This window comes from Chanos chanos, chromosome 9 (assembly GCF_902362185.1).
Source record: "Chanos chanos chromosome 9, fChaCha1.1, whole genome shotgun sequence".
NCBI classification, from domain to species: Eukaryota; Metazoa; Chordata; class Actinopteri; order Gonorynchiformes; family Chanidae; genus Chanos; species Chanos chanos.
In genome coordinates, this window is record NC_044503.1 from 12,268,465 (window position 1) to 12,291,891 (window position 23,427).

General features: G+C 42.0%; 3 protein-coding genes across 5 annotated transcripts; all 3 read left to right on the forward strand.

The window, feature by feature from the left end:
- Nucleotides 1–710: 710 nt before the first annotated feature.
- Nucleotides 711–5,686, forward strand: adipor1b (adiponectin receptor 1b). The gene is made up of 8 exons (XM_030784680.1): nucleotides 711–783; nucleotides 1,808–2,019; nucleotides 2,352–2,483; nucleotides 3,105–3,276; nucleotides 3,744–3,930; nucleotides 4,079–4,266; nucleotides 4,486–4,679; nucleotides 4,881–5,686. The coding sequence occupies exons 2-8, from the start codon at nucleotides 1,876–1,878 to the stop codon at nucleotides 5,007–5,009; spliced, it is 1,146 nt and encodes a 381-aa protein (XP_030640540.1). The 5' UTR covers nucleotides 711–783; nucleotides 1,808–1,875; the 3' UTR covers nucleotides 5,010–5,686.
- Nucleotides 5,687–5,830: 144 nt separating this feature from the next.
- klhl12 (kelch-like family member 12) lies at nucleotides 5,831–17,122 on the forward strand. Of its 2 annotated transcripts, none has more exons than XM_030784475.1 (12): nucleotides 5,831–5,841; nucleotides 9,346–9,556; nucleotides 10,435–10,588; nucleotides 11,958–12,175; nucleotides 13,381–13,530; nucleotides 13,700–13,814; nucleotides 13,935–14,041; nucleotides 14,754–14,949; nucleotides 15,476–15,634; nucleotides 15,735–15,833; nucleotides 16,245–16,431; nucleotides 16,750–17,122. In XM_030784475.1, the coding sequence occupies exons 2-12, from the start codon at nucleotides 9,374–9,376 to the stop codon at nucleotides 16,874–16,876; spliced, it is 1,695 nt and encodes a 564-aa protein (XP_030640335.1). In that variant the 5' UTR covers nucleotides 5,831–5,841; nucleotides 9,346–9,373; the 3' UTR covers nucleotides 16,877–17,122. The 2 variants fall into 2 exon arrangements, with proteins under 2 accessions (XP_030640335.1, XP_030640334.1); XM_030784474.1 differs by lacking the exon at nucleotides 5,831–5,841 and adding an exon at nucleotides 7,636–7,676 and having other exon boundaries at nucleotides 9,319–9,556.
- A 1,743-nt stretch (nucleotides 17,123–18,865) lies between these two features.
- On the forward strand, nucleotides 18,866–22,607 carry tuba5 (tubulin alpha 5). 2 transcript variants are annotated; one of them, XM_030785670.1, is made up of 5 exons: nucleotides 18,866–18,989; nucleotides 20,548–20,770; nucleotides 20,951–21,099; nucleotides 21,299–21,979; nucleotides 22,092–22,607. In XM_030785670.1, the coding sequence occupies exons 1-5, from the start codon at nucleotides 18,987–18,989 to the stop codon at nucleotides 22,383–22,385; spliced, it is 1,350 nt and encodes a 449-aa protein (XP_030641530.1). In that variant the 5' UTR covers nucleotides 18,866–18,986; the 3' UTR covers nucleotides 22,386–22,607. The 2 variants fall into 2 exon arrangements, with proteins under 2 accessions (XP_030641530.1, XP_030641529.1); XM_030785669.1 differs by lacking the exons at nucleotides 18,866–18,989; nucleotides 20,548–20,770 and adding an exon at nucleotides 20,119–20,475.
- Nucleotides 22,608–23,427: the final 820 nt, after the last annotated feature.

Genomic DNA, 23,427 nt, shown 5'->3' on the forward strand with positions numbered 1-23,427 from the left:
ATATGCTCTTGGAACGTGCAGTGATGGAACTGTCACGTGTCTGGATGAGGCAGGGCAGAGTAGTTATGCCAAGATTTAAAGGCAGACACCATGGACTGTCAGTAGACTTTGATTAGTCTGTGCCCTTGTCCTTACGCAGTGCTATGATGTGGAGGTCAGTGGCTCAAAAGAAACGAGGGGATTCTTAGGGAACTTCACCCCCTCTTTCTACAATGGGGTCAGACATAAGATTAGGGTTGTGTCTGCTAAGTGGTTGATTACTAGGAATGAATACACTTCAGAAAAATAAACTGCACAAATATTACAGACTATACTTTCCAAACGTCCAATATTATAGACTATACTGTTCCAGAAAACGTCACACCCAGATGTAGTTATATATCATTATCTTACTTCGGTGTGTTGCATTTAATGTTGTGGCTGCAGTATCAACCACTAATTCAAAGGTAGAATTACAAGATTTAGTGCTATAACTGACCCTGATTCGTTTTCATCTCATTTTATGATAACCTATAAATTACTCGGGTGAGAGAGATAAACACATCAGGGGATAGTGCCTCGCCAAGAGAACGAGGCACACACAGACAGAATACTTTTCAATAGAAAGAGCTACTCCATAGCGTCAGTGTTTTAATTAAAGGTTAGTTATATCATTAGGGCTTGACGTAGTATACATTCACACTGAAGTCCCGCCTCCAGATCACTGTTTACGATTCGATAGTTCGCCGGTCAGATGCCAACGCCATTAGGAAGTTAGCTGACCAGTTGTCGTTGGTTTAAAGGGTAAGAGAACGCATAGACTATCAGGCAAATTGCGAGGCTAAGAGAAGTATTGTTCTTTCGGACATTTTGGAATTTGGATTCCAACTGGGGTTCTGCTCGCTACTACGCATCTAGTTAGCTACTCAGAAAGCTAGCTAGCGTGCTAGCGCCCTAACGCTGTTAGCTAACCCAGGTTAACCTGATTATTCTTAAGCTAGTCAGATGGTGATGTGACTGTACAAGGGAGTTTTCCACTTGTCGTTGTTATGTGTGTCATTTGGACAAATTAGTCGCGAACATTTCAAATAACAAACTCCTCCAGGTAGTTGTTTGTAACTTTTAATCATAAAATCTGATAATATGTGTTGTTTTAACCGAATGGCTAGCTAGACGAACAGGAATATTTAGTTTGCTAATACGCTAATTATAATCTTGTAGAGTCTGTCTCGGTTGCCAGCGTGGTCGTCGTTTTTAGTGCTCAGAGCTCAACTACGTGTAACTACCGGTTGCTGTATTACTTTCACACCATAGGTACATTTCAGCATAGATAGCCATAAGACTGAGAGTGAATGTTCAATTTCGTGAGGAACCTAAATGGCCACGTCAATGGATGGCTAAATCTGTTCGTGCCTTGATTATTCAGTTGTCAGTTTACACAGCATACACAGTTGCCGTGAACATAACTAAGCTCTGTTTAAAATCTCTGTAGTCCACGAACGCCAACGTTCGGTTTGTTTTTCTGTCACAGTTTTTAACGAACACTTGTTCGTAGTTATAGATGCATACAAATACCAAGCAAAGCCAGTCTTGATATTGCAGTGTAAAGCAGTTAAACAGGTTTGACTGGCCATAACGAGTTGTTCTCGAAGTTGCTATATAGAGAGGCCAAAACCTAGTAAATAGGTCAAAAATTGGTCTTGACCGGTATTAGTTATGTAACTATGTTATTATATGTACTGTATTTCACTGTATTCCCCCCCCCCCCCCCTCAATCTTATTAACTTGTTTCTCTCTCTCTGTTTGTGTGTTTTTGTTCCTTTTTTAGTGTGTGTGGTGCTGTTTGGCTTGGAGAGCAATCGGGGTGTGGCGTGGGGACTTTAAGTTTGTCTCCCCATGACAGCCCGACTCCATGGTAGCGATGGCTCCACCAGCGATGCAGAGGACCGGATCTCTGAGGACGACCGCACCAGAGATGACGTGGAACTCGCCGAGTTGGGACCGCTGCTTGGGAGTCCTGAGAGAACCAAAGACCTTAGGGTGCGTCTTTTTAATCGCAGCTCAAGAGAATGAGCAGACTCAGTTCAAGTGCATGCAAATCCTTCACTCTGAGTGTACAACTGTAATTTGTTGTGAAAGATTTTGCTGGTCATCACTGGTACTAATAAGGGGATCACCGGACACACACTCAAATCTTTTTTACAGCAAATCATGGGTTTAAAGTTTGACTGTGACGTCATAGTATCAAATGGAATAATGAATATGTTGGATGGACAGTTCCTTGAGTGTGGGTTGAGTTTCACAGCCCGCTTCCAGGAGTTCACACACTCTAGTGCACAGTCCTTGAACATGAGCTTGGTCTGTATTTGTAGGGTGCGTCAGCGTTCCCTGATAAGGAAGAGGAGGAAGAGGGAGAGGAAGAGGGAGAGGAAAGTCTGCGGATGATCACAATACCTTTGCAGGCGCACCATGCAATGGAGAAGATGGAGGAATTTGTACACAAGGTTAGAAGGGTCATTTTTTTAACATCCGTCACTCCATACTTTGGACTGGTATTAAGCACATGCACTAAGGTCAGATTCACTGAAATTTTATCCTATTCTAAACACAAAGCACGTTTATTGTTTGGTCTGTGTATTTACAATGTACCAACTGGTCGTGCACCTGCTAATGATTTTAACATGCGCTGATCGCTTTAGTAAGCCTTGCACAGGGAATGTTAAGAACTCAGTACAGGTCTCTTTTTTAAAATATAGTGATGTATTTCAAAGCTTTTTTTGGATTTGTGCATTGTTTATCATGTTGATGAACTAAATAATTGACACCCAAATTTTATTCTCGGCTTTAATGACTAGAGTGTATTTTGCAAAGTATTGCTACTCTCAGCTCATCTGTCAGTACAACAGTATTTAATATCATTTCATTTGTATTGACAGAGAAATGCATTCACCATTTGAGATTGGGATTGGTACAGTAGATTCCCATTAATAAAGGTGATGTTAGCCAGCTCAGTGATACTCAGTGTGAGAAACAGTGCTGACTCTGTTGCTAAAGATGTACACTTTAGGAGTGGTGGTGGTGGCGGCTGACATATGGTACCATCTGATATATTCTCTGTGTCATAGGTTTGGGAGGGTCGTTGGAGGGTCATCCCATTCCACCTTCTACCTGATTGGCTGAAGGACAACGACTACTTGCTTCATGGGCACCGCCCACCCATGCCCTCTTTTCGAGCCTGCTTTGGCAGCATCTTTAGAATCCATACAGAAACAGGCAACATATGGACACACTTACTGGGTGAGGGTTTTTTTGTGTGTGAGTTAAGTTGTTTTTTAAAAAAAAAAGGTCTTCGCAGCAGTTTTGTATGTTAACATGAGCCCTTTCTAAACCATGTGTGGGTTCTTTCTTTTTTTTTTAGTCCACAAAATGACCTTTTCAGCTAAAGGTTATTGCTGTGATTGCCAATGACTAGGTACATTCTCAGTTTTTACAAGCTCTTCATGGTTGCAGCTTCAGTGGGTAATGACCACATCCTACTTTTTCTGTAGTTCTCAAACAAATGTGAAATGTATAAGTTTATATTGGTTAAAAAAAAACTTTCACAGGTGTCGTAGAAACTAGATGAGTTTACATCAGATGTGCTGTAGAAGACAGTTAATCACATTTCACGTAGTGATCCTTTTAATGACCTTTAGATTAACTGGTTATGAAAAATGACGACACAACCTAATAAAAGTTTCATCTTTATGTGTGTCTCTCCACAGGGTTAATCCTGTTCCTGTGTCTGGGCACACTTACCATGTTCAGGCCCAATGTCTACTTCATGGCGCCTCTGCAGGAGAAGGTGGTGTTTGGAATGTTTTTCCTTGGTGCAGTGCTCTGCCTCTGCTTCTCCTGGCTCTTTCACACCGTCTACTGCCACTCTGAGAAAGTGTCTCGAACCTTCTCCAAGTGAGTACGATTACGCGCATACAGTTAACATATAATAATGCTGTTGAAATCTGCTGTGTGCGTTTGCATGTGTGTGGGCACACATTATTTTACGCCTTAAAAATGTACATTAACCATGCGTGTCATTTTGTGTGTGTGTGTTGCTCAGGTTGGACTACTCTGGCATTGCTTTGCTGATAATGGGGTCCTTTGTCCCGTGGCTCTACTACTCATTTTACTGCTCTCCACAGCCGCGTCTCATCTACCTCTCGGTGGTGTGTGTCTTGGGCATCGCTGCCATTGTGGTGGCCCAGTGGGACCGCTTTGCCACCCCACGCCACAGACCCACCAGAGCAGGTACAGTGCCCAAACTGGCCCAAACCTGTAAACCTCTCTAAAACGTAATGGAAACAGACATACTCAACAGCCTGGTCTACCTGTCATACTTTAGACCATTTGACTGTTTTGGTAATGCACACACTGGTGACAATTCATCAAAACCAGACAGCATAAACGCTGTGATTGTTATTTTGGAAAGACAAGAGGGGAATTTTAAAAAACTCTCGTTTTCTTCAGGTGTATTCTTAGGACTCGGGCTGAGCGGACTCATACCCACAATGCACTTCACCATCGCGGAAGGTTTTGTCAAAGCTACCACAGTAGGGCAGATGGGCTGGTTTTTCCTGATGGGTGCCATGTATGTCACAGGGGCTGGACTATATGCAGCCAGAGTTCCTGAACGTTTTTTCCCAGGAAAATGTGACATCTGGGTAAGACATTTTAAAACTCAGTTAACATAAATTAATACTGAACGCTGCCCAACGTTGCTTTGCTTTGGCGCAGACAACATTTGACAGCACTTGGTTCTGCACTGTGAATATAAAATGACCCAATTTTATGTAAAACGGGTTGAGATAAATGCATCATTTCTCTCTCTCTCTCTCTCTCTCTCTCTCCCCCTCTCGGCACAGTTCCAGTCACACCAAATATTCCATGTTCTCGTGGTGGCAGCTGCCTTCATCCATTTCTATGGAATCTCCAATCTGCAGGAGTTTCGCTTTGGCCTGGGAGGAGGCTGCACAGATGACTCGCTCCTATGAGCAATCACCTCCTTTTTCCTTATTGTCACTGCATCCCACCATCTCAGCTCTGGTGTGGCAGCCATCTCATCACTGGAACTCTGGAACACAAAATAGATAATATGTCACTTTGGTCACCTCACTAAGAATCCCAATCAAACACTGTAATTGCTTTAAATATTTGGATGATTTTAGATATAAAATGAACATTTTTTTGAGATGGTATGTAGTATTTAAGATACTATTATTATAAATGTACTTGAAAAAAAAAAAGCTATCTTAAGGAAATATTTGCTTCGGTTTTACCTTTGCACACATTTTCATTACGTATATTCTAAATATGCAACTGGTAAAAAAATATTACTGTCACACAACTGTGGGTATCTTCATTGGAGCTATTCTGTTTCTGCCTTATTTACACACACTTTGTGGATACTTAATTTTGATCTATTATTGCCTTGAAATTTCCATGATCTGTGCTTAGAGTTTGTGAATGTTACAGAACTCATTGATCAGTGATAGTAAATTACATTCAGACGTTAAGGGACTTTGAGATTGCAATGTCTTGTCTTGATTAGCTCTGTAATAGCATATTTGGCTAATAGAAAGTATGTGTTTCAAACTGGAATGACATTCCAGTCAACCCTGAAAGAACAGCTGATATGCATTAATTCATAGCATAGATGTTTTTCTTTGTTTTTTTTGTTTTGTTTTGTTTTTATATATATATATATATATATATATATATATATATATATATATATATATATATATATATATATATATATATAAAAGAGCTGACTACATGCCTTTTTTGCTCTTTGGTCTTATGACAGATACTTTACTGCTTGTGGTCTGAAATTCAGTGTGATCTTTGCAAACTGGCATTTAGCAGACACAGAAGTGGTTTTAGCTATGAATAATGTTTGGCCCAATGACTCTTAATCTGAAGATTCATGCAGTTACAACCTTTACCATTTAGACTTAGACAAGAACGTGACTATCGTATTAAAGTATTTTATCATTTATTTGTTCACTCAGGTCAACTCTCTTTATAAACCTTTAGCTACCCAGCCATAACATTTTCTGTTTTTATATGTAATTCTTTATGCCAAGCATTCACCTTGTGTATTTTCTTCACAAAATAAGAGATGTAAAACACACAAAGATTTGATCTCTCATTGCAACGTGTTGAGTGCCTCACTGATTAAAAGGTTTACATTTCAACAGACAAGTACTTGTGTATTACAGGTCTTGGGTAGCGTGATCTGACAGCTCAAGTTCTGTGTAGCCTGGAGTTGCATATTCATTTTCCCTTTACACTTCACTTATTCTGAGACAGCTATCTTCGCCCACGTCCATAAACTTTACAATAAGTTCTTAGTGATAGTTTTTTTCCCTCCACATCCAACTGATAAATTAGGTCATTCTGATGTAGTTGTCTAAGATGAATGACTCAGCAACTGAGCTGTACTCAGATGTTTATAAGAAGCAGTTAACAAACAACTGATCCAAAAAAATAAATAGTTTATGTTATGATAATACTGTGACATGCTTCTCTTCATCTGTCAAACTATTATACGTCAGATGAGCATCTGGACAAAATATACACAGTAGGGGTGGCATCGAATAGTCGATTATTTGATGATTCGATCTAAGGAGCCCGATTCGACTACCAATCTCACAGCCGAATCGTCGCAAAATGTGGTTATGAAACAAGGATTGTTCCATTCCAGCTATATGGGGGTGCTGAATGTCTGATAAAACAAACTCTTATGCCAAGTGTTACTAGAATAAGGGGTAGGCTGCATGAGAGAGAGGCACAGTGGGTAGCGCTGTCACCTCACAGCAAGGAGGTCTCAGGTTCAATTCCCAGCTGGGTGGCCAAGGTCCTTTATGTGTGGAGTTTGCATGTTCTCCCCACGTGTGCGGGGATTTCTTCCCACAGTCCAAAGACATGTAAGTCAGGCAAATTGGAGATACTAAATTGTCCCTATGTGTGAGTGTGTTGGTCTGTGTGTCTGCCCTGTGATGGACTGGTGACCTGTCTGGGGTGTTTCCCCACCTTTTGTCCAATGAATGATGGGATAGGCTCCAGCACCTACGTAAATGGGTGTTTTAACTCGTTTGTCTGGTGTGAAAAAATGGAAGCCAGTGTTGCAAATTAGAATGGATCAATGAGCATGAAAAAAAAGAAAACATGATTCAACGATAGGCATGATTCGACTATGTAAATTCTTTGTCGAGGACACCCCTAATACACACACACAACCCGAAACACCTGAAACGGATACCCAGACTTTCTGGCTAAAAATGTGAGGCCCACACAACCTTTACCTCGTGTACTGATAGTTTCAACAGTGCAATGCGCGTTCGTGACGCTGGACAGAACGCGCAAATGATGACGTCGCTCTGTTTTGCTGCCTGTGAGTTGTCTGAATCCAATGCCTGTGGATGTATGAGATACATGATCTTTCTCAACTTTCAGATCATCGTTTAAACGCATACTCCTACTGCTCAGAAAAACATTTTTTACAATACTGTATGGTTAAAGTGAACTTTGGACACTCCTCGTCTCCAAGCGGCTGGAAAGCAGCTTTTGTTCTGCTGGGAGTGTGAGGGTTTTGCAGGACCATGGAGCTCCAAGTGTAGCTGCTTGTAGACCTTAAGTTCTCGTTTCAGTTACCGGTGAGTTCAAACATGGGATTGGCTGTATAAGTATAGTGGTTTACATACCATACTAAATTTTAACTGTTCCTTTATTTCTGTGTTGTTGAAAGGTACATTCAGTAGTTAGCTTGGCTGATACCGTAACCATACTTGCCACGCTAGCCAAGCTATCCAGGTTAGCTAACTTAGAAGGTTAGCCTGTGGCAGTTTCTGCATGTTAACCTGTCGTTTGGCAAGCAAGTAGTCAACAAAATAATACTCCTTCACGACTTTTTAAATTATTCATTTCTGTTTCAAGTGCGTATGTAATGTAAGGCACATATTAGCATAACTGCTTGTTTTTAGCAACGCTGGTATGTGACCCTCCACTGAGTCATAGCTATCTTGGTTGGCGTATAAGGCTTGTGTCATCAAAAGTCATCAATAAATCTATGCTTAATGTTGCCAGTATAGTCAGCTAGCCTGCTCAACGATGATCGAATAGTGTCTGTTCTCTACAGAATATGCCAACCCGCTTAACTGCGAGTGACACATGTTTTGAAATACCTGAGGTAACAAGATAATGACATTGAACCTAGCAAAGGGGGAAAATCAGGCTTTTAACGGTAATGACCTCTGTAGACTGTATAACGACTCGTAGAAATGCAGTTGCAAGTTAAAGCTCTGTTCTCACGACCTTGTATGTTTGCAGTTGTGTAAAATGCATGGCTTCATTCAAGTGTTCATGAAAGCACTCTTGAATTTGCTAAGCTGTGTGTATGTGGCATTGTCACCCTGGAATTAAGAAACATGTTTGCACCATATGATGCACACGGTCACCTCTGATGACCACGCATTCATTGGCTGTAATTTTTTTCTGTGCAGAGCAATAAACAGACCTAACCTGACTCCCACGAGATGGCTGCCCATATAGTAATGGATCTACCACTGTTTTTAACAGTTGGGAATAGGCATTGTGTGTTGAAAGCTTCGTTTAGCCTTAGTCACCTATAAACCCTTTCATTTGTACCAAAAATTGTATAGGGCTGCTCATTAGACCATGTTATTTCTCAAGAATCCATTTAGGCATGGAGAATAAGCAGTTTCTTTACAGCAGCCCTACTGGTGTTTTGATGTTTAGTTTTTGTTAAGACTGGTTCGTGATTTCAAAATCAGTAATGTATCTTGTATTGGTGTAGACATAAGGCTACATATCAAAATGTTGCTTTTGACATTTCTTTTTTCGGTAAAAGCTTATTAGTTATTAGGATTGAAATTAAGGTCACACCATTTTTTTTTTCTTGGATATTTCCATTATTTTGTGTGCTGCTTTGTCATCATAATATGTTGTTTAGCCTGCAAGGAAGAAAGTTCATTTTTGGAACTCTTATAAGTGGGCTTATGAGTGGGTTGAAAGATGCTTCTCATCAGAATAGATTATTTGTTCTGCTGCTAAAATATTTACTGTATCTGCTGGCTTAAAACTCCTTGAAATCACGATTCTTTGATCTGCTTGAATAAGATCATTGAAGAATGATGCCAGCACATTCGTATAGGTTTTTTACCACGTTTGGTGAACAAGTGAAACTGAAATGCTATTAATTTTCATTGAACAAAATCCTAAAAAAAAATGTGCATTTATGTTGTGCTGACTGCCCCCTCCAACTGATCCTGCCAGCAGATCTTGATCCATCCTGAGGTGCTGGAGGCAGTGTCTCTCCCCCCCACCCGTTGCCATGGCTCCCAAAGACATCATGACCAACTCTCATGCCAAGTCCATCCTTAACGCCATGAATGCCCTGCGCAAGAGCAACACATTGTGTGACATAACACTGAGGGTGGAGAACACAGATTTCCCTGCTCATCGCATCGTGCTGGCTGCCTGCAGCGACTATTTCTGTGCCATGTTCACCAGCGAGGTAAATGTGGAGCCGTCGTACCTCTCGCCCCCGACGTGCAGGGGCAGTCTGAGGAGAACAGTAGTTGAGGGAACAGCTGAGGTGAATTTAGTTAGTGTAAATAGATTTAGTGTATATGAAAAAATCTTATTTGAAACAGTGGTCTGTGGTTTTGTGGTTGCTTGTGGAGGGCGGGAAAAAAAAAATGACAGTGAACAAAACAAAAGTCGTATCATACCTATAAATGTTTCAAGAAGTGCAGTCTAACCCTTATGCAGTTAGGCTCTAAGGTTTTGCACTTACAACCAAGCTCATTGTACCCTCAGCTGTGTAGAAGATCACTATCTCTGATTGGGGTAAAGATAAACCAAATATTTTTGCATCAATGGCCACCAAAGGGTTGCAGTGAGACTACTGTGGTGTAATTGTAGTTTCTGGGAACAGTTTGAGCCGAGGTCATTCATATTTACTTGGTTTACATGGCACACGGGAGTTGTGGAACATCAAACGCTGACAGTTAAAAGACGTACACTAGTGGGTGCCACTGTGCCAGTGTCTGTTAGGCCTGTCTCAAATACGTCTGCAGCCAAGGAGAGCAGAAATACCCCAAGGCACACTCATTATTTCTGCAGATAGTCCTAATGCAAATGCTTTCTCTGGAGCTCAGTTGACCTAGTTTATCTCTTTCTCTTAATATGCTTCCCTTTCTCAGAACAACCAGGTGAACATTTCCTTTTTGCTTATCAAAGATCAAAGCTAGACTTATCCCACAGCAACTCTGCATGTTAAAGCAACTTAACCAAGAGTATGCACCAGAACTTTCTTCGGTGTTCTGTGAATGTTTTTTTTTTTTTCTTCTTCTTCTTCTGATATTAGACTTGTACTCATTCTGTCTGTAGCTTGCTGAAAAAGGAAAGTCTTTTGTGGACATTCAAGGCCTGACTGCATCCACCATGGAGATCCTTTTGGACTTTGTGTACACGGAGACAGTCCTGGTTACCGTGGAGAACGTACAGGAACTGTTGCCAGCTGCATGCCTGCTGCAGCTGAAAGGTAAAGCCAGCAAAATGGTGAAAGGAGTCATGTGACAGGAAGCAGGTCCTACCACACGTCTTCTAACACCTTTGAGCTATGGAACAGTTTATCAGTTCTCAGTCAGCATTTGATATTGACAGGAAATGGCCCCATCACCAGTGGCCTTTGTGTTTCCTGAGCACAAACATAGCACATGGGTAAAAAGTGACAACGTGTGCCATGTGGTAACTTAGTAGCTTTGCTGTTTTTCATTTTGTCAAATTAATGTCATACTTTCCATGTAACATAGCTGAAAATGGCCCTGAAATTTTAACAACCGAAACGGGTTACTGAATATAAAAATGAGAGAATGTGTAGAGGCAGATGTGAACACTTTAAACTGTCGTGCATTTCATAGGGTACTTTGGGTAAAACCTTGTTGCGGCACGTCTAAACTATAAAGATTAGAGGAAGCTGAAGATGCCCACATTGTAAATAAATACCACTTCAGGAGAGTTGAGTCAGTAAACTGTTGAATGGCTTGCTTCCGTGAACCATCAAGATTGCACAGCACTCCATGAAAACCTCGACAAGTCACTGCCTGTTGGTTGCAAGTTAGAATTACTTCCAGCTATATGATTAACGCAGGACCAAACCAGTCCATCCAGTCCAACTGAACACACCTTTTGGCACTTCATATCCCTAATACTTTACCTTAGGAATAGAAATAGGAGTATCATCCATTCTTATGGCATTTTATGGTGTACATTCTGAACTCTGATAAACTGTTATATACAGTATCCTAAAATGCATCAAAGGGCCAGCCTAAAGGAAAGGATTCTCTGCAAGATGTAAATGTAAAAAATGTAAATCTCCACGATTGCACACACACACTGTGAACAGTGAGCAGTGAATTTGTCTCTGCATTTAACCCATCCAACGCACCAGTAGTGAACACACAACAGACGCAGGAGCAGTGGGTAGCATTCCTCTGCGCCCGGGGGCGCATTAGGGTTAAGTGCCTTGCTCAAGGGCACACAGCCGTGGGTGTTGGGCCTGGGAATCAGCAGCCCTCCAGTCATGAGCCCGGTTCTCTAACCTTTAGACCACGGCTGCCCAGAGAGTCCCTGTGAATGTAAAAAGTGGGCATTTTTTGTTTCTATTTACTTTAGTCAACTTCTCTATCCCCAGCTCAATAAATATGATCAAATCAAAGCTTAATGTTATAGGGCCGCATCTCCATTGCACTGGAAGTTCCACCGTAGAAAAATGGCATCGTAAATATTGCCTCATTTTGAGGTTTTTAACATGTGTGGCATCTAGGACGCTGTTGATGTTAACCTTGTGCCCTGTGTCCTGAAACATGGTTCTTTTCTCTTGTTCTTTCTCGTTGCTCTCTGTTCCTCAGGTGTTAAGAGGGCTTGCTGTGATTTCCTCGAAAGTCAACTGGACCCATCCAACTGCCTTGGCATCCGGGACTTTGCCGAAACACACAACTGCATGGACCTGATGCAAGCTGCTGAGCTTTTCTCACAGAAGCATTTCCCTGAGGTGGTTCAGCATGAAGAGTTTATGTTACTCAGCCAAAGCGAAGTGGAGAAGCTCATTAAATGCGATGAAATCCAGGTCAGTGTGTTGAAGAATTGGTATTGGATTTGAGTGGAATCAGCACTTAGTCTTCAAACGTAATACAAGCACATCTAGATTGCTGACTTTTTTTTATTTAAATGTATAGAGAGACACATTTCATAGAGTGTTGTTTAGGACTGACACGGACCTGTCTTAAATCTTAATCTAGTTTCAGTTTGCCTGCCATTTCTACAGTGTCAAAGGTTTTGGGTGGCAAAATAGTGCAAAACTACTCAAGATACAAACACTTTTGGATGAACTAGACTCTGAAATAACAATGCTTGGTGGTTAATCTGGTTTTGCCCAGTTTCACATTCTCAGAAGAAATTGCAAGATTGTTAGGGATCTGTTGGAACAGGTCCTTTTTTTTAATCCCAGCTGACCATCTGCTGTAGGTGACAAGTAATTAGATGTGTTTTGGATTCAGAACGCACTATGGCTCTGTTTGTGTGATCGAGGTTACACAGACATGAGTATAAAAGACAGTGTTACCTGGAAGAATGTTGACCAGATCAGACTGGCTTTCAGAGCATAGGAAATTTACCCCACGACTGGAATGGTTCATGTGTTTGTTTTTTGGGGTTTTTTTTTTCAAAACCCATAACGATTGAGAGGGAAAAGAACAGCTACAAGTTGAGACCTGTGGTAATCTTTCTTAATGCCTTTTCCCCCTGCCCAAACCTCATTGCCTTGACTTCTTCTTTGTGTTTTCCCTCTTCTTTTTGCGTGCTGGAACGCAGGAGCAGATGAAAATCGAGTTTTGGAAATTCCAATTTTCCAACCGCAGCTCTTCATCTCTCGGCAGGCATAATTGTAACCTCAAGACTTGAATTTATGGCCCTTTGTCTGAGCCAAGGGAATTTGCCCAGCCTATGCCATCGTTAAAATTGCTATGCTCATTATCATAGCTAACATCGATCACAATCTTAATTTTACCTTAGACATACTCTATAGAGAACATTAATGAAGACATTCTTTAGTTCACACCCTTTCCTTCCCTGTGTTTGTAAAGTCAACACAACTGCCTCACAGAATTGTTGATTTTGGACTGATTAACGTAGGTTTGGCACCCACTGTCTGACAGGTCACTAACAGTTTTATAGTAATGACAGAACAGGACATGCAGGGTCTTTTTTGGGGTCTTCACGTGTGTCTCTTTCAGTTTGTGTTTAAGGGGGTTTGTACTATATTTGTGTGAGCAGGTGGACTCTGAGGAACCTGTTTTTGAGGCTGTCCTGAACTGGGTAAAACACAACAGGAAAGAGAGAGAGCCTTACCTGCCAGACATGCTGGAGTATGTACGAATGCCCCTCCTCACCCCCCGCTACATTACTGATGTCATCGACACGGAGGTGAGACATTTCCCATGATTCCCCTCTGCCTTACGTGTCTTATCTCTTCTGTTACGGATGGTTCATTTTAAATTAGATCAGCAGATCTGTCCTCAGACATTGTACTGTTGTGAATCTCTAGGGAGCGATGGTTGTGCTGTATTGTCTCTGACTTGCATGCTTATTCCAGCCCCTCATCCGGTGCAGTCTGCCCTGTCGAGATCTTGTGGACGAAGCCAAGAAGTTCCATCTGAGACCAGAGCTTAGGAGCGAGATGCAGGGGCCTCGAACTCAAGCACGACTAGGTCTTTCTACCCTTTTCTTCGTAATGAGAGTCAAGGGAGACGGGTTTGACTAAAGTTTTCATCGTCCCTATATGGCTACATGTGATATTAATCAGTCCTTCTACCCATTTGGTTTTCTAGGTGCCAAAGAAGTTCTGCTTGTCATTGGGGGATTTGGCAGTCAGCAGTCCCCTATTGACATTGTAGAGAAGTATGATCCCAAAACCCAGGAATGGAGTTTTTTGCCTGTAAGTGATATATCGTGTGATCAGGGTGCCAAGATTGATGATTCATGATGATTCAAACTGTGAGATAATATTCCCATAATTCATAGGCATAGAGTTCTTATGATCTGTGATGTTTAGGTTTTGAGACAGTTTGGTCAATCTGCCAGTAGGCTTGGGCGGTGTCGATTTTTTCATACCATCATACCTTCTGGACATTTCAGTGGGGTATACAGTATATGACGGTATTTGTGTTAGTTAGCTTAGCTGCTGGTGATAGCAGTCAGAGACAGAAGTCAGAGACAACTCCTTGTCAAAGAGTTAGAAAGATCACCCTTTGTTTCTTTAAACAACAACACTCCAATGCTGAGAGGTAACCTAAAACTTTTATATAACTATAATTATCTAACTGAATAAGAAACTTTTGTACTCTGCCTCTCGGCTCATAAGCACCTACATTTTGTCCTCTATTCGATTCCACTCAATATGTGGGATGCGAAATGAAAGGTCAGAATGCTGTGCATTACAACGCAAAGTGGGACATCTGGTCACCCTGCCTCAACACAACATCTCCCTATCAGTTTAATAGAAAGAGGAACGTCTTTATTTTTGACGATATTGAAAATCATACCTTTGGGATTTCTAAATACCGTGGTATACCGTAATACCTTGATACCGCTCAATCCTATCTGCCAGTAGAGTAGAGCACGACTTTCAAGTGATCTTCGTATTTCAGAACATTACTCGGAAAAGACGATATGTGGCCACAGTGTCGCTTAATGATCGGGTGTACGTGATTGGTGGATATGACGGACGGTCGCGGCTCAGTTCGGTGGAGTGTCTAGACTATACTGCCGATGAAGACGGAGTATGGTACACAGTCGCCACTATGAATGTTCGCCGTGGCTTGGCAGGAGCCACCACTCTTGGAGGTGACATTAGTTTCTATGATTGTTGAATAGAATTGCTGTCACCAGATTTCATAATGTTTGTGATGTAAAAACGGATCAAGGAACAGGAAATAGTAATGATTCCTCATGTTTGCTCAAACTGTTGCTGAAGTTGGGGGGTTATATTTAGTTTTTTTTTTTTTCCAAAGCATGTATATGTTTATAACTCTCCCAGTTTACGTAAAATATTATAACAAAACAAAATTCTAATGATAGTTCCAGCCAGAGTGAACATTTCTAGATTTCATCTCACAGCAATACAGAAGAATTTGGTAGAAACAATAACCTTGGGGAGAAGAAGGTGGCAACCATATCTACCCGTCAGTCGAGTTTTCCAAGCCTCCACTGTGCTAGATGAATGTTGGAAATGTAGACCCATTGAAAACATTACATGGCTCAGTTGCTGTATAATCTTGTTTGCCTCAGTCACACATCATTTGAAGCCTTTTTTTTTAAAACAGTGTTGTGTTTATGTCTTTCATCGTCAAGCTTGTTTGTCCATCCACAGACATGATCTACGTGGCTGGTGGGTTTGATGGCAGTCGACGTCACACTAGCATGGAACGATATGATCCCAATATAGATCAGTGGAGCATGCTGGGAGATATGCAAACAGCCAGAGAAGGAGCTGGTCTTGTGGTTGCCAGTGGGCTGATCTACTGTTTAGGTGGGTGAGACATAAGCGTGGTTGAAAATATGTTCAGATTTGCAGTGTAACTAAGAACTATAGCCTGAATAAGTTGAGGAACTGTTACCATGCATTACAGGGGGCTATGATGGTCTGAATATCCTAAATTCAGTGGAGCGTTATGATCCTCACACTGGCCACTGGACAAGTGTTACACCCATGGCCACCAAACGCTCAGGTGAGTGATTCAGTCCAACCTATACTGCATAAATATTAAGCTACAACCTTTATGCTCTCTGTTTCCCACCAAACGCATAAAGGGGCAATAGGTGTTTTTTGTCCTTTTTTGATAAAATAATGAAAGCAAGTAATAGAGTGTGCTGCTTAGTACTAAAATTTACTAAACTTCATCTGCTCCTCATTAAAATTCGCATGTGTGTTCTTCTACCTTCAAAATCGAGTGAAACATAATCTTTTAGAGAGAACTGAGCACGGGTCAGTGCCGTTTATTATTCAGTTAAACTAGAAGCAGAACGCTCACACCCTGAGTTTTTGAAACTCACTGACTTGAAAGCGGCTCTAACAAGACTTGGCATGAAGTTTTACACGTTGAAATATTAAATTGTGTTTTAAATAAATAAACGAACAGGGGCCGGGGTGGCTTTACTCAACGATCACATCTACGTGGTTGGTGGCTTTGATGGCACATCGCACCTGGCCTCTGTTGAGGTGTATAATATTCGGACAGACTACTGGACAACAGTGGCCAGCATGACTACTCCACGCTGCTACGTAGGGGCCACAGTCCTTAGAGGAAGACTATATGCCATAGCGGGGTAAAATCTCAATACAGTACCACACACTCCATACAATCTCTAGGTAACAGAGAATCAGACATACATGCATATATGCAACAGCAAGCCAGTAAGCAAAGAATGCATGGCACAGTAGGAGTTTCCTTCTCTATTTTCACCAGTAGAAACTGGAGCATCACCAGTACGACTAAGTAAAGATCTTTCGGTTATAGTAATGCAGTATACTACCACCTTTTTACCTTTTCCACTTGTTCTGTGCTCACAACTTTTGCCATAAACCTGTTGTGACAGTCTAGTTCTTTCTCATGCTGATTAGCTTTTTCTTCCTCCCTGTGACAGATATGACGGCAACTCCTTGCTCAGCAGCATTGAATGTTATGATCCAGTGATTGACAGCTGGGAGGTGGTGACTTCCATGGCGACGCAGCGTTGTGACGCAGGCGTTTGCGTGCTCAGGGAAAAATGAGAAAATACTTAATGCCTTGAAGACATTTGGCTGGGTTCAGACTGAGGGAAAGTGATGAATGAGAGGAGGGAGCAGGGAGAGATTTGGGCAGCTAACACCCGAGCTTACCCTTCCACTTGCCACGTATCAAACCGAATAAGAAGGACGTAACAGACAACAGGAGACCAGCAGAGATCAGTCGCCAACACCAACCATCTTCACACCATCTCCAGCCATCTGGGAGGTCAAATGTTCTGTTGCTGTTTGAGATGCCATCATCTTTTCTGTCTTCTTCTTCTTCTTCTTTTTTTTTTTTTTTTTAAAAAGGGGGATAAAACAGTGATGCAATCAATTGGTGTGGCCCTCCTCACCCTCCCTGTGTGACTCTGTGATTTAGTGGTACCTTTTCACCGTGGTAACCTGTGAGATTCAAGTAGAGAAGTTGTCATTAAAAAAAAAAGTGCAATATTTATATCTACTGCTGTAACTGACTGAAAAACACAAAAAGCAGAAGGATGCACAGACCTGTGCTTTGGCTACTGTTGCTGCTATATGCCTTACTGCCCTTGTGGCTTACATTTCACTTCAATATGGGGCTTCTTACCAGACTCTGACAAGAAGAAGGAGCCACATTCATGGCCTGTCACTCCATTCAGTGTGATTGTCATACTGTGATTGTGATGTATGTGCTGCGTAGTGGCCGTCAGCCGGATATGTATTAGCCAGTATACATGGTGTGTTTTTGTAAGTCTGTTTTAAGTGCATTTAGAAACAAATAAATCACAGTAAATGTTGAGTTGTTACTGGGGTGCTTAAATCAGTGCAAGTACAGGCACTGAAGGGACCTCATCACCTGTTTCTAAAGGTAATCTTGACAAATCACAAATTTCTTTTGAGTGAACTACAGCACATTATGTAGTACAAAAAGAAATGATAGCTTGAAAGTTCTCTTTGCATTATATTTTTATTTTGGTATTGGGAATGTTTAACAGATTCGGTTTGGGTTTATTAGACAGCACCCTCCCCAACACACACACACACACACACAGACTACTGCATAATGTCACAAGAGGAAATTACTTTTTGGACCCCAGCAGTTCAGAACAGTGCCATCATCAATAAAATATGTTTGTGCTTAACTGTGATGCTTATATGTTTCTATGATATTTTACAGTCTTTTCAATGAACCCCTCTGGCACCCACTGTGACAAAGTTTTAAAAAAGAAAGAGAAGATTACTTGCGTTCCAAAATAGTCTGTCATGAATTTCGCAAGTACGACAGAATTTGTCCACTCGCCAGTCTGTTTCATCACAAACTGCTGACACAGTAGCCTACAAGTACGCTTATCAGACGCGTCCGTTTAAATGCACTTTGGTAGTAACACTTGTAATTATAATCTAGAGACAGCCCTGAGTCATCATCATTATTATGAAATCGGATAAACAATTTGGATAATTATGTGACTGGGTGATAACTGAACAGAAGTGACTCGGAGTGTATTGCAGTGTTTCCCGTTTGACTTCGGAATGTTTAGATGGTTTCAACGGCTCGACAAATTGGCAGCAATACCCAATAAAATCAAGTGTCGTGTATTTACCGAATATATCCGGACTGCAACTCTTGACACTGACATTTTCATGAAGCTCAGGTACATATCTGAGGAAACAGTGGCCGCCAAAAAAGCTTTCAGCCCCAACGACGCACTTCAAAGAGAATTTGAAATTTAACGAGTACCTCCCCCTTGGATTTAAAACAGACCAGAAATATGATCTCCATGCACATTTGCACTGGGGTAATGTTTAAGATATATACATATTTCAGTAAAGTGATATGTTCAGTGTGAAAAATTCGTTAAAAATTTTAAACTATAAAGTTGATTACACCAATAGAAACGCATAGAGGGTGTTCTCTCTCGCGTTCTCCAATTGCATTGTTCGACAGGCGGTCTCAGCGCAGTATAAAAACAATACGACGCACCTTTGCGCTTGACATTGCTGTGTTGGCGGAGACACGTAACGCGTCCATAGTCAACGGAGCCAGCCTATTGTAAAACCTTTTTTTGGCGACGTGTTCATATAAATCTATTTGCAGCTTTTTAATAGATTAATTGCAACCTGACGTATCAGAAAAATGGTAAGTTGATTTGTTTAATCTTTTGTTGTGAAAGTTTTTTGGGTGCCAGGTAGAAGGGCGCCAAAGTTTTGTGATTTGGTGGGTGGTTTTCCTGCCCTCCGTAGTGTCAATGCAGTTCCATAAAACATTTGTTTCTAAACTACACTCTTGTTTTATTCTTTGTAGCTTTGTCACTTTGATTGCTTGAATTAGTGTAAACGTTATTGTTCTTTAACTCGGCGAGCAGCCAAGATGTCTCATTAATGGCACATTTCCGAGGGCTCACGCCGATTTGTCCTTTTACGGCGCAAGTAATAGTATAGTCTTGTCATATTCTAGCACGCATAGCGCTTTAGCAGGTTAACAATGTAAGGCAATGTGATATGTGTGAGGTGGTTGAACGTCGCATTGCAGGAATTTGTGGAATCTTGCGAAGAGGCCCATGTTTGCCTCGGGTGCGGAGGAGGTCTTTAGGTTGGAGCAACGTAGGGGGATGGGTGGCTGCATTTATACGATCGCGTTGACTTTCTTTTTCCTGCATTCAGGTGGCCGTGGACCGGTTCCGCAAGGCTTTTTAAAACGTTAACCGGTTAAGCAGACTTCTATGGAGGGCGCCTATCTTGAAAATCAATTCTTGAATTTCTCTTTGTATAGTTTAAGGGGCTGTAATGGTGGGTTTTGTCGTCCCTGACCTTTTCCCCTTCATGCAAACATTTCCGGGAGTGAGCTGGGAGGCTGACCTATTAACTATTGCAACATTTTCCCTGTAACACGAGGCTTTCGAGTTTTTTTTTTTTTTTCCCCCTTTATGGTACCGAGACCTGGCAATTACTGTGGATTGTCAGTAAATTAAAATACTCTACACCGTCGCTAGACATCCCATTACACTAATTCAGTACGAGTAAATGCAATGATGGTTATAGCAGGTTTGATAATGCATAAGTTCACTCAAATCACATGTTAATTGTGGAATTACTTTCGTTAAATTTGGTTGTATTTGTGTGCCTGTCACATTTAGCTTCCGTTTCTTTTAAATCAGTGACCACAGAGCATGGTGTCGAATCCGTATAACATAATCCCCTGTTGCTTGGTCTATTAGGTGGGTTGGCAAGTGTACCCAGCGGTGTACTTGGCTCCTCACGGTTTACTCACAATTTTGAATTTGCGTGCGTCTTGTTGATATGGATGGGATTCGGTGTGTGTGTGAGTAACTTTTGTGAACAGGAGTTGCTTTGTTTCAAAGTTTGGATTAAGGGGAACCGTGTGATTATTGGCCCACAGCGAGAGTGCATCTCCATCCATGTAGGCCAGGCAGGTGTGCAGGTTGGCAATGCCTGCTGGGAGCTCTTCTGTCTGGAGCATGGGGTGGGGCCTGACGGGTTACTACAGGATATAACATTGCAGCCCAATACTCGTCAAGACCCCTTCAACACGTTCTTCAATATTGGAAGCTCAGGCCACCATGTTCCCAGGGCCATTTTTGTGGACCTTGAACCTACGGTGGTGGGTAAGCAGCCAGTTTAACAGTCTGTTTTGCTCTCTCCCCACCCCTGTCCCTGCAACGTGTGTGCTTGTGTAGCGTGAGTGCATCTCCATCCACGTGGGCCAGGCAGGAGTGCAAATTGGCAATGCATGCTGGGAGCTATACTGCCTTGAGCATGGTATCCAGCCAGATGGCAACATGCCAAGTGACAAGACCATTGGTGGTGGGGATGACTCCTTTAACACTTTCTTCAGTGAGACTGGCTCTGGAAAGCATGTTCCTCGTGCTGTGTTTGTGGACTTGGAGCCATCAGTCATTGGTAAGTGGTTTTGTAGTGGTATAAGTACATCCCCCTCTAACCTCTTTTCCTTGGCCTTTGTGGAAATTACGCCGATATGCTTAATGAATGTGGGGACCTTTTTTGTTCTCTAGACTGACTTGGGTCTCACTTGACTTGATTGAGCTCACCCCCCCCCCTTTTTTTTTTTTTTTTAAACAGATGAAGTTAGGTCTGGAACATACAGACAACTGTTCCACCCAGAGCAGCTCATTTCTGGAAAGGAGGATGCAGCCAATAACTATGCTCGTGGGCACTACACTGTTGGCAAAGAGATCATTGACATGGTCCTGGAGCGTGTTCGCAAACTGGTATGTGCAGAACTTTAAAGGTCTCTGTCAGGGGTACATCCTGGCATGTCAATTAAATCTAAATTTGCTCGAACTTGCCCTTCACCTAGTGCGAAAGGTTGAAGCAAATGCTTCAAGGTATTCAAAGTTGACATTTAAGGGTTAAGTTTACACATGCAGTATCTTCAAAATTTCATTAATTTGTTCTGATCTTTCTTAGACGGATCAGTGCACTGGACTGCAAGGTTTTCTGATCTTCCATAGCTTTGGTGGGGGCACCGGGTCAGGGTTCACATCACTGCTGATGGAGCGCCTGTCTGTTGATTATGGCAAAAAGTCCAAGCTGGAGTTTGCCATCTATCCAGCTCCTCAGGTGTCTACTGCAGTGGTAGAGCCATATAACTCCATTCTCACCACCCACACTACCCTTGAGCACTCCGACTGTGCCTTCATGGTTGATAACGAAGCCATCTACGACATATGCCGGAGAAACTTGGACATTGAGCGTCCCACTTATACCAATCTCAACCGGCTCATTGGCCAGATTGTGTCCTCCATCACTGCCTCGCTGCGCTTTGATGGTGCCCTGAATGTAGATTTGACCGAATTTCAAACCAATTTGGTGCCTTACCCCAGAATCCACTTCCCCCTCGTCACCTACTCACCAATCATCTCCGCGGAGAAAGCCTATCACGAGCAGCTAACTGTCTCGGAGATCACCAGCGCCTGCTTTGAACCGTCCAATCAGATGGTTAAATGTGATCCTCGCCATGGCAAGTACATGGCCTGCTGCATGCTGTATCGTGGTGATGTTGTGCCCAAAGATGTGAATGCTGCCATTGCCAACATCAAAACGAAACGCTCAATCCAGTTTGTAGACTGGTGCCCCACTGGCTTCAAGGTGAGTGTACAGTCAAGTGAAGTAGAATGGGGCCTTATAACAGCATCTCTACTCGTGTCTTATTTTATGCTATAATCCATCTTAACCAGCTTGTGACTTCTCTTCCCAACAGGTTGGGATCAACTACCAACCTCCCACCGTGGTTCCAGGTGGAGATTTGGCCAAGGTGCAGAGAGCCGTGTGCATGCTAAGCAATACCACTGCCATCGCTGAGGCTTGGGCTCGACTGGACCACAAATTTGACCTGATGTATGCCAAGCGTGCCTTTGTGCACTGGTATGTGGGTGAGGGCATGGAGGAAGGAGAATTCTCTGAAGCCAGAGAAGATCTGGCAGCCTTAGAAAAAGATTATGAGGAAGTTGGCACGGAGTCTGTGGATGATGACGAGGAGGGTGAGGAGTACTAATCTCTCGTGCCAAGCCTGCCATGCTTTAGCCTAAGTAAAGGGAAACATCCTGTTTTTGTCTGTGTACTTGTCTCTTTTAAATGTTTGTCCTCTGGGTTTCCAGACAATTGACACTTTTTTCCTGTTCAACTGTGGTCAATGTCAGTGTTTCTGGTTTGATGACTCTCTCACTGGCTTGCAGTTGACTTCAGTGTTCTGCCATAAATAAAATGTTTCAATATACTTGTGTATCTGGATTTTTAATTATCAAGTTCATAACTGATGGTTAAAGGGAATGGTTTTTATGGTAGACTGTGCAACATGTGCTTTATTCAAATTCTGAGGAAGGCGTGAGGTCTGCTCCCCAGCTCTTATGAATGACAGTTAGTGGCTTCCTGTCCTGTGTGGTGGTTGGGTGTTTTTTTTTTTTTTTTTTTTTCTAAATGTTTATAGTTGAGAACTAAAGGTGACTCCATTCTGTTGGAGCATATACACTCAAGTGATGTGTAGTTAGACTGTGAGCAGTGTATTGGTAAGATGTTGAACATACAAGGAATAAACTTGAATGCTCCATTGAAAATGGTTTGCTCTGCTGCACTTCTGAAGGCCTCATGAGCAAAGGTTAGAAAAGGTCCTTTTGAAATCTACAAACTGTTCTACACACATTTAGGCGTATAACCATTACCTCAACATGAGAATACAAATTAAACACAAATAGGTATGGTGTGTATATACATTTGGCTATAAATGGCAGTGGAGCAGAAGCCAAAGGTACCCTTTAGTTATAGCTGAATTTTAGGTTTAGGACACCCCTTTTCACATGTACCAGAACAGTTCAGTTTCCATCCTTCTGAGGTAAGGCCATTAACTGGAAAATAACCAACACTGGAAACTTCGTCTTCACAATCCCCAAGCCTTTTAAGAACGGTAAATGTTGCTTGGCAATCGACGATATCCGACAAAATGTTGATACCTGTCTTGCTTGTCACAGTCATAATAGTTTGTTCATTTACGAGGCGAATGAACATGTGTCAGTGCAAATGTATCAGGATCCTCTCTGTTC